This window comes from Caretta caretta, chromosome 26 (assembly GCF_965140235.1).
Source record: "Caretta caretta isolate rCarCar2 chromosome 26, rCarCar1.hap1, whole genome shotgun sequence".
Lineage (NCBI taxonomy): Eukaryota > Metazoa > Chordata > Testudines > Cheloniidae > Caretta > Caretta caretta.
In genome coordinates this window covers 5,397,887-5,408,554 of record NC_134231.1, presented here as the reverse complement: position 1 = coordinate 5,408,554, position 10,668 = coordinate 5,397,887, and the positions used below count along the sequence as shown (strand labels likewise).

The window sequence follows — 10,668 nt, the reverse complement described above, 5'->3', positions numbered from 1 at the left end:
GGGGCTGGCGCAGCACCTTCCTCTGCACTGCCTGCTCTGGACAGTCTCCTGGACTTCCCACCCAGCAGCTTTCACCGGTGCTCAATTCACCTGGGATCTCCCAGCTCTTGGCCGTTTGGGTCACAACCTCAGCGTGACTCAGGCACACAGGTTGGTAACGGCTTCCGCCTTCGTACGCCTCTGCACCCTTCGGCCCCCTGCCACAGATAGCAAGGCTCTTCCCCAGCCCCCATGTCTGGGCCACAGGGAGAGTCCAGGGCACCCTCCACATGGACATTCCCCTAGTGCAGAAACGGGGGCTGGTCACCAAGAGAGCAATGCAGAGCCGAGAACCATCAGGCACTGGAGCCTAGGCTACAGGCTCTCTCCAGACCAGAGGTACCCCAGGATCTGGTCCCCACAGCAACGAAGAGGGCAGTAAAGCCAGCAGATCCAGAGCAGGAAAGTTGATTGCCTGTGTGCGCACTGGGAACGTTTCGGTGTCTTTCAGGAGGCTTGGGAGAATGGTAGGGGACATTTGGGAGAGGTACTCTTGCTTTGCAGGACCATTAAAAAAAAAGCCTTTTGTCCGTCTGTAAAAGGAGAAGAGAAGTAAAAGCCCAGGGCGAGGTCTGAGTTTGGCATTGGCTGGAGCTCGGGAAGATCGCACTGGCTGTGAGCACTCAGACGTGTTTGTGACATTCCTCCGACACACACAGGCTGAGATCAGCTGGCACCTCGCTTCATTTCCCCCCTCCCCCAAGAAAGCGGATCCTAATTAATTAATTTATTTAATGTTTAAAATTCCGATTACATGCAATTGGTAATGTATAGTTCATGTCGCACCCTTCCCCCCCCCCAAAAAAAAGAGGGGCAAGGCAATGCACTTTGCAGGGTGAATTGCGCATCTGCCTTGGGACAAACTGCCCCTCCGCCCCATGCCTTTCCTCCCTCCCTGGTTTCCTCTCTCTGCGTTCATCAAAGGCGCTCCGCGGGAGCCTGCACATTCAGGATCCCCGGGACTGTTGGCGCAGGAGAGGGCTGCTTCTCCCGTGCCGGGTTGGATGCAGCCACATCCCCTGCTGCCTTGGGGGGGGGGGGGGGGAGGGAAGCCCCATCCCAAAGCCCAGCGTTGCAGCTATGTAGCTCTCCTCGGGGGTCTCCCACTGTGGCACGGAAGGGCGAGAAAAGTGCTTAAGAGCCCAGCCGTTGGGGACGCGGCTCCCAGCAAGGGTTGGAGCCAGCCAGCGCCTGCGTCTTTGTGCGGTGGCAAAGTTTCCTGGCTTCTTCCTTGGAGCGGGAGGGCTGCGTCTTGCCTGAGACCAAGGGGACCCTCCGCCTCTTTAAATAGTGTGTGTGTGTAGTGGTGGTGGTGGGGGGAGCCTGCCTTATCTGTACACCCCCTCTCCGCCTCCCCAAGCAAAGGCACAGCCTCGACCCGCCCGCTGCGCTTTGCGAGGAGGCTGCTGGTCATCGCGGGCTGCCCTTTGTCTTCTCCCATCACCCGGCTTTGCCTCCCCACCCCACCGACCCCGGCCTCTCCGGATTGCTGCTGGCGGGGGGTGAGGAGCGGAGAATCAGCTGAGACAGGGAGGCGAAGTTGAGGGGAAGGGGCCGTTCTGGGCTGGCGCGTTTCACTCCAGGCTCTGGTCAGTTCCCGTCCCAGAGGCCAGCTGGTCAGTGGCCGGGCTGGAGGAAGCTGCCGCCGCTGCTCCCCGGTTGACGCTGCTGCTTTCCACCGCCGGGGATATCAGAGTCAGCCCCTTCTCTCCACCCTCCCCCAGAAGGCAGAGAGAGACACACACGCAAACATCCCCAGTTTGCAGAAATTTCCATCAGCAAACTGTGCGAGCCAAGGGGGGGAAGCAGGAGTCGTGAGCGCCCCACATTCCCAGCTGTCTCAAGGACCCCGCCGGATTGTGTCTACTCAGATCACGCTGTGGATATTCGTCTATTCCCCCCCCCCCCCCCCATTTCCACCTCCTCTCGGCTACCCTTTCGCCCCCGAAAGATGCTTGGGAGGAATAGAACCAGAATTGTTCATCACTGGAAGAGCTAAAGAGAGAGAGAGAGAGAGAGGCTAGCTGGCTGGCTGCAGAGCTGGGGTGTATTTTTTGGGGGGGTGGGCGCTGAAAGAAACCATTTTTTTGTAAGTTCATCAGAGAAATCTCAGGATTTCTTTTTGCCTGGATTTGGGAGAGAGATATAAATATATATTTACACGTGGGGAGCTATTGGATTTACTAACATGATTTTAGCAAACGTTTTCTGCATCCTCCTCTTTTTAGGTGAGTAATCCTGATTAGGATGCAAATCATTACTCTCTGGTTTGTTTGGTGGTTGTGAGTCCTTTGTCAAACCCCAGAAGCTCTGGTGCTTGGACAGCGTTTAAGAGCGGACATGTTTTATATTAAAAGACAAACCCAACACACAACGGCAAAGCTTGGCACAGACCCTCGCTTTAAAGTGGGCTACAGTCCGGAATGAAATACAGAGATTGAGAGACGCTTATAGGTTTCAATTCAGCTAATCGTCTCTGCAACGATTCCTACTGAGAAGGAATTGGGGTCCAGGGAAGGGAGGGGGATGAACAGAAATCAGGCTCTTATCTAGGGGGCAACTTTTTAAACTATCAGATTTACGATGACACCCCCCCCCCCCCCGAAAGCCTCTCCTGTCCGCACAGCCTCACCTCTCCAAGTTGTGGAGGAATTGAGTCAGATATTCTGATCCTTCCGTCCGAAGAGGAGTATTACTGGTGAATTGGTAGGCAGCATGTTGCAGATAGCTGCCCGGCTGCGTGTTAATTCCCCTCTATCCCAGCCCTTATGGTAGCGGCTTTTTTGTATTATTATTTTTAAAAGAACCCCCGTGATTCAATCCCTTTCCAAAACCCTGTGATTCAAAGCTGATGTGAGGCAAGTCTCACGGGTTTTGCTGGCTGATTTTAAAGTGTGCATGGAGAACTGATTTAGAAAGTGAATTGTGTGTCGGGGGGGTGGGGGTGGGTGGGTGGGGGGGAGGAATTGCCATCACTGTTGCAATCCAAGTGCCTTTTGTTTTAGATCATGTGTGACTTATTTAGCAGGCTATTTTGCCAAGTGGAAAGCTTGTATTTCTGGAGCAGCCTCATCCAGAGATGGGGAAGGTGCAGCCCTGGCAAGGGAGGAGTTGCAATGTATTTTAGGTGAAATAAAAGCAAAAAAGCTCCCCTTTCCCCCAAAGCACGTTATCACCTTGGCGAATTATCATCTGGGTTCTTCTCAGTATTCTCATCTGGCAGGTAATGTCCCTTGTGTTACAATTCCACTCGCGCATGGAGATACAGTTACAGACAGTACCTGCAGCTCTGTCTCTGGGTCTCACACACAACCCTGCAGCACTGGAGGGTTAGCACTGAACTCCTGGGGAACTCTGCTGAAATCCCCTTGGCTTTCGGAACTTAACCCTGCATGGAGTGGACTAGGGTTGGAAGACGAGAGAGGCAATGGGCAGAAAGATGTTCAGGGTCATGGGGGCGAAGAGGGATGAGGGAGACTTGGAGGTTGGCCATGGCACAAGTGGGAGTTCAGGAGAACACATCTGCTCCAGGAGCCTTCCCCCGGACTTTAGTTTTGACTGGGGGAGGTGGGGGGTACAGCATGGGAAGCCCCCAGCAAGAGATCTGTGTCTAGGTTTAATATTTCCACAATAAGTTCCTGTGTCCTTGGCTAGTAGGAGAATAAACCGTCTGCTCTTGGTCTCTATTGCTGCTGGGCACAGGTTTGCAAACACTTCAGTGACAAGAGCATGGCTTTTGAAAGGCTATTTTTGTTGATTGCCAGGGAAGGGTGTCAGGGAAGGATGTCATTTTGGACCCAGGCGGATGGGAGGATATTTTCTCATCTGCCGTAGGAGAGTCTGAATGGTTCCCTTGGGCAGGGGGTGACAGTCTCCTTTGCAATCAGTGTGTTACACATCAAAGTGTCTTTGTAGCAGGGTCTTTGGGATAAGCTTGGGTATGAGGTGACATAGCTTGCTGCCTGGTTCTCTTTTGACAGCGAGTGGGAGTGCCTGACTCCATAGAGGGTGTGTGTGTGTGTGTGTGGGGGGGGGATGACATGGCTCTGGGCTGGGGATGATGGAAGATGGAGTTGCCACTTATAGGGCATGTTGTCATTCCCAATGGCTTGAGGGCTTTGCGGCAGCAAGAATGGGAGAGCGGGAGGTAGGAAGGGGTCAGAGAGTGAATGCACAGACCCCTCTGATGCACTGGCTCTGGCTGAGAGCAGGGGGTGTGGTGTGGACTCAGGCTCTGCTCACAGAAGAGGCTGGGGTGGGGGAAACATCAACCACCAAATTATTTTAGTTGTTAGGCATTAACTCCTTGTTTATTTGCATGCACATTTGGCTGGTTGGGAAGCTAAACATGAGAGTCTTGGGACGGAGGGAACAGTCCTAGAATCCGACCCCCAGCCCTGCCAACCCAGGACACTCCAGCTAAGCAGCAGGCTGTGATACTGAACAGCCACAAGCCCACTTCATTTCACCCCCACGAGGAGGCTGTTTAGAAACAGGATCTTTCTCCTTTGGGTCCTTATTTCTTTGTAAGGGTCCCAATCTTCTGTGGCTCAGGCTGGGCCAGGAGAATTGCCTGGAGAGGAATCAGGGAGAGGTGCAAATTGAAGGACTAATAGACTCATTGCAGGCAAAGCTTACTCATGGTTCTAGACAGTGGGGCCAGAATTGCCATGCTGCATGTACACTAGGTGCTGAGCAGAGCCTTAGTTAGCTACCTAAAAGGGAGCTGAGTTCTTGTGAAAGCCTGGCTCCAGCTGCAGGTATTGAGTCCTTGATAATCTGTCCCCTCGATCCAGTGAGCAAAGAAAGCCATTGCTGTTGGGGCGAAACAAATGCCACCACTACGATGGAGTGCAGGGGTTGAATGTGTAGCAAGAGGAGAGAGCAGTACTGCTGAGTTAAGTTAGGGCAGTGAATATTTGCTTATAAAGCACCCCATGTCCAATGGGCTCTGCTAAGACCTTAGACCCATATTACAGGTGATGTGACCGAGGAAGCTGGGGGCAGCGAGGGGTATTCTGACTGAGGCCCGTGCTCCCATTGGAATATTTGCTGGCTCTATGACTGAGGTTTGTGCATCCAGCTACAAATCCTCCCCATGCTCTGATGCCACGGAGATTGCTGGGGATTAGATGTAAATTCTCTGCAGATGTTTTATTGATATAAATTCAGCGTGTGCGTATGCGCCGGGTGCAGGAAAACACTAACCCTGCCCCTCCATGCAAACTCCCTCCTGGGGGCTCTGGGGAGCATTTCAATGCTATGAATGGGAGAGGAGCGCAAGGCACCATCAGATAACTTCAGGCTTCCTGATACAACAGCTGGGCCTGGGCTGCGGATGGTGGAGGGCAGGGCCCAATGTGTCACTGGAGTCAATGGAGTGAACTTGGCCTCATGTGTTTGGTCTGTGATTGTCCCAGACCTCCTCCTCCCTGGCAGGATGGGCTGAGCAGGGAGGGTTTAATCTGTGCTGGGGGCACAGAGCAGAGAAGCAGGCACCGTTGATGCTTGTGATGCAGATTCAGGTCGGCACTGGGATGACAAGTGGCACATTCTAAAGAAGGAGCTCATAATCTGGGGTGGAAGTAAGGGGGGCATGCAGGGATACCCAGCTTCCAGTCTTCTTCTGAAAGCAGAGGGAGGCTCCCTTTTGTCCAGCAGGCTTGGGGAACAGTGGTCCCCCATAGCTCCCCCTCCTGTTTCCGACCCCTGCTTGTAATGAGCTAAATGCACAAGCTCCATGGGATTTAAGAAGCAGGAGCTGGGTCATTATCTGTGTAGGGGCTATTTCAGAGGTGCCCACAACGGGAGCTCAGGGTGCTTGGTGCTTTGCTGGATTGGGCCCCAACATGGTGCCTCACTGGCTACCGGACCAGGACAGTCCCAGCAAATACGCCAGCCAAGAAGCCAGGCTGGGGTAGTATCTGGCTTGGGATGGTTGTGCCAGATGGAAAAATTCTGGCCCTAGCACTAGAGGGTGGGCAGGCCAGGTAGCAGAGATAGGGCCACCGGAACATGCCCATGTCCAGCTCTCCATCTCTCCATTGGTAGATTTGCTGTTGCATTTCCCTTCATTGCCACTGGTGGGCATCTCTGCTCATGCCAGGGTCAGTGCAGGAGCAATGCCTTTCCATATGCACACTGGACCTCCCTCCCCATGGGCTCTTTCTGCAATCCCAGGCTCTCTTTTCATTACATCAGATCAAGGCTTTTTGTCTTTCTCATCTGCCTTGGCAGCATTTTCTGGAGCAGCGTGGCCTCCGGACCTGGTTCCCCCTTTGCCATGCCTGCCCTTCAGCCCCTGATGTAAACCAATCCCGTGCATTCACGGGGAGTCAAGCTGGAGGCTGGGCTGGGGTGTGAGGATCATGGGTGAAGGGAATCCAGTGAGGATGGCAGGATGGAGAAGGCACTTCAGACTGAGCTGTGGAACCTTGTTGGGAAAGATTGGAGCATGGATTTCCCTTGTCTCCTGAGAAAGGGGAGACCTGGGTCTGGATCTAGGCCTACTGGGGCTTAACTCAGCAGCGAGACCATGAGAAACTAAGGGCCAACGTCATCCCTGATGTAAATCTGAGTGTGTGCAGAGATGGGGGACTGGGAGGAAGAGCTAGCTTTGGGGAGATGGGCAGATCCCTCCCTCCAGCAGCCCTTTCTGGAGTTTTTGGTTGCCTGGGCAAAGCGTTTAGCTTTCCATATGTGCGGGGCTGGCTCAGAGTGGCTGCGGTTCTGTAATGGGGAGAACAAGCCCGCTCAGCTCTGAGATTGTGCATGGAACCGGAGGTCTGACAGCAATATTCCAGCGCCGTTCTGCCTCACGAATCCCTTCATCCAGCCCACCTGGAGTATAGTATCAGCAGGACGAGAAGAACTTCCAGCAGGGCAAGGGTAAATTTGCTCCTCATCGCTCGGCTGGATGCGGTCTCGAGCTACGGTCTCTTACACCGACAGTGCCAGTTACCGGGACACCTTTCATGTCTGCCCAAATGGAACAAGATTCAGTGATGGCCCAAAAGGTCAGAGATCTGCTGAAATGAGAAGTAAATCTACTCTCTGCTCTTTGGCCTGAGGGCAAGTGATGGACACATTTCCAGTGAACAGCTCTGCAAAGGCATCTCGATTCAGACCTGGAATGCCCGCTGCTATTTCAGTCCCGGGCTCCCTCCCCAAGCTATGCCAGTGCCCCTCAGTTCTGACCTCCACCATCCCCTGTCCAGTCCTCTCCCCACACACAGCTCTGCCATGGCACCTCGCTCCTGACCTGCAGCACCCCCTGCTATTCTAGTTCTGGCTACTGCCTCACCCTCTAGCTCTGCCAATGCCCCTCCTTCTTGACCTGCAATCCCTCCTGCTATTTCAGTCCTGGACTGCACAATTCCCCTTCAAGGCTGGTTTTTCCCAGTCCTTAGCTTTTTGTTCTCTCTGCCTGTGCACTGAATGGTGTACTAATATTCTCAAAGGACGCGCAGGATAAATCACTAACTTGCAACGTAAGTGAAGGTTTGATCTCAGGTCCACGCATGAAAAGCTTGTGTTAGGTGCCGAACCTAGGGCACCACTCAGCTTCCAGGACGGCACGTGTCTGAGAGTGGCAGAGAAGAAGAGCAAACCATGGACATAATAGCGAATGAAAAGGTCATCATCAGCCGCTATGCAGGGCGGTAGGAAAGCAGTGAGCACGTCTAAAGACACTCACAACAAAGCCAAGCGACCCTCGCTGTCCTTGCTGCAGGTGGAATCGGATCTGCTCTCAGAATGAAGCTAGCATGGGCCTCCCAGCTGCCTCTAGGTGTCACTGTCTCACTTCCATACCTGGCCAGAGTGACCCTCCGCGGGGGATAAGATGAAATTGGTACACTGAGGCTAGACCCAGCCGGACATTTTCTGTTTATAGCTAGTGTTTTTCGTTATCAGAGCACACGGCGGGAAAGAATCACTTCCGTGGCGCAGAAGGCAGGGCTGTAAAATCAGGAGTTCACCTTTGAAGGCTGGGCGGGAGCAGGCCCATGGGCATTAGCAAGGACTGAAGTGTGTGTGTGTGGGGGTACAATCTGTCACACCCCAGGCACAGAGAAGAAGGGAGCCTTTCTGGCTGGGTATTTAAAGAGGCATTTTTCTTCCACCATCACCTGTATGTTAGGCTCCAGCATATGGAATCTTCGCCGCCAGTCCATGGGCCCTGCGGGTTTCATTTCCAACCTGTTGGTGAAAGGCCTGGTTTTAAATTCGGTGGAATATTGTTCAGTATAAAGAAATACCCCCTTCCCCCCCGAATAAATCCAATGAAGCCCCTGCTTAGAAATGGAATGATTATGTCTGGATCCAATTATACTGGTTGGAGAAGGAGGAAAAGAGAGAGAGAGACGGGGGAGGCAGGGAGTCCAGGCATGACTCTGCTCAGGGGCAGGAGCTAAGTGGAAGGGAAAGACACACCGTTTTTAGTAGATCTCCTGCCAGCTCATGTGAAGGTCAGCGCTAGCTGTGTGTAAGCTGAGTATCTAGTATACCCTGCATGGCTGTATCCAATCTACAGCATCGCCAACTCCAAGTGTTCAAGAATCCTGAGTCTGATGCCCCAAAACTCATGAGGTTAAAAAAAAATCCCATTTGGGATTTGTTTCTTTGCCTTTGGTTTTTGAGCCTTTCCACATCACATCTTGAAGCTTTTTCTCCCAACCAGTAGGGCTAGCATCAAGCTTTTTCTTTTTATGGAAGCTGACATTCTCCTGTATTCACCTGACTCCAGAAGCTGGGGCTTTAAGAAAATAAAGCAATTATTGTGAGACTCCTGATAAAATCACAGGAGCTGGCCACGTTGGCTAGGGATTACATTCCCTTCCCCTCAAATTCATTTGCTCACTTCAGTAACATTTTCCAGGACGAGGTCTATGGAGAGCCAATAAACCTCAGGGCTGCTCTAGCTTATGTTCTCCTTCCCATGAAAGCAGAGAATGGCCACAGTGCAATATTAAAAATAATAAAAGCCCTGCCCCTTCCCCGCCACTGTCCCATCCCCACCTTCCTGGGGAGCTGGGCTAGTATATTGCTTTTATGCAGCTCTACAGCACTACACCAACCAGGGGGCTATTTCCTGGCCCTTTACGTTGCCCCAACAGCATAACTAAGAATCAGGTCCTATACCTCCAAAGCTCGTTTGGTGGCCCAATGTAGACCTCCAGCCCTCAACATGGTTCAGCCGTGGCTTACAGCACCCCTGCTATTCCCACACTGCTAGTGCCCATCCCTGCCAACCCATAGCCCCCCTCCTCGCTGCTATTCCAGCTCTAGACTCCCCCACAGCTGTGCTGATGCCCCTCATTCCTGGCCTGCAGCCCTCTCTGCTATTCCAGTACTGGCAGCTGACATTTCCAGTGGCATGTTTTGGCACAAGGGGGACAAACTTTCACCTGGGCTAAAAATGAAACCTGCCAGACTCAATGCACTGGGGACCTGAACTAGAACTGGTCCCGAACTCTGCAGGGGTGAAAGGCTGGTGCTCTGCAGCTGCTGAATTTCTGGAATGGCTTGATGGAGGACGGACTGTTTCCCATCTTTGGATCTGTGCTTTAGAAAGACTGCAGAGATGCTGGTCCAAGGAGATATGTCCCTGAACACCAAAGGGAAGGAGCCATGTCCTGCACAATCTTCCCTAACAGAGCAAACCCTGCAGCCAAACTGGCCAGCATGACCTTGCTGTACAGTGAGCAACAGATGCAATACAGCTGCGAGACCCATTTAAAAACCTGCTGGAGGCTTGAGGTATTTAATGCCTGCACAGTCTGGAAGGAGGACCGGTCAGGGATGAAGCATGTGTATGAATGTTTCAGTGAAGTCTGCTGGAATCGTACAGGGGAAACTACTTTGGGAGAGAGCTGCGGCAGGGAGCACCAGATAGTTCAGCTGACTGATGGCCTATCTTGAATCCAGTTTGCACAACAAACCAGAACTTGGGCTGCTGGGGAATACATCTGGGAGCTGGCTGGATGAAGGGGAGGCTGGGGCAGGAAAAGGAGGTAGTGCTGAGCTCTGGACAGTGTTCAGTCATGGGGAAAGGGATGGAGGAAATGTCCCTAGTGATTCTCTTTTGTGCAAATATTTCCTTTGGTTACTGTCTGCTTGAGTTTTGCAGAGTCTTTACTGGTTTTTATTAGAGCCCCAAATAAGCTGTATCAGACCACTAGTCTTATTGGATAATTACATATCTCCTTACCTTCCAAGTTCCTGTGAATGTAATCACTATAAAAGCAGCTGGGCACTTCAGGATTGCTCGTTGAAACAGGCAAGTTTTGTTCTCTTTTTTTTTTTTTTTGGAAACCAGAGGGGAATTTCATGTAATTTTGATGTGAAACAGTTGCACATTCACTCGGCTATGTCTATACTGCAGCTGAGAGGTGTAATTCCCAGGTTAAGTAGACGTACATATGCTAGCTCCAGCCAGCCCACAAAAAATAGCGGTGTGACTCCGGCAGCACGGGCGGCAGCCTGGGTTAGCCGCCTGCGTATAACTCCATCTGATTTCCTAGGTGCATACTCTGACAGCTGGCTCGAGCCACTGCCTGAGCTGCCATGGCCAAACTGCTATTTTTAGCATGCTAGCTCAAGCAGAGCTAGCATGGGTATGTCTGCCAG

General features: G+C 52.4%; 1 protein-coding gene across 3 annotated transcripts in view; it reads left to right on the top strand.

The window, feature by feature from the left end:
* Window positions 1–1,243: 1,243 nt before the first annotated feature.
* GFRA2 (GDNF family receptor alpha 2) overlaps window positions 1,244–10,668 on the top strand; it is a 98,461-nt gene continuing 89,036 nt past the window's right edge. The window contains exon 1 of one of the 3 annotated variants that reach the window (XM_075123384.1): window positions 1,244–2,267. In XM_075123384.1, the coding sequence (XP_074979485.1) occupies window positions 2,228–2,267 (40 nt within the window). In that variant the 5' untranslated portion in view covers window positions 1,244–2,227. The remainder of the gene's footprint in view (window positions 2,268–10,668) is intronic. The other 2 variants (XM_048828992.2, XM_048828991.2) reach the window with 2 other exon arrangements.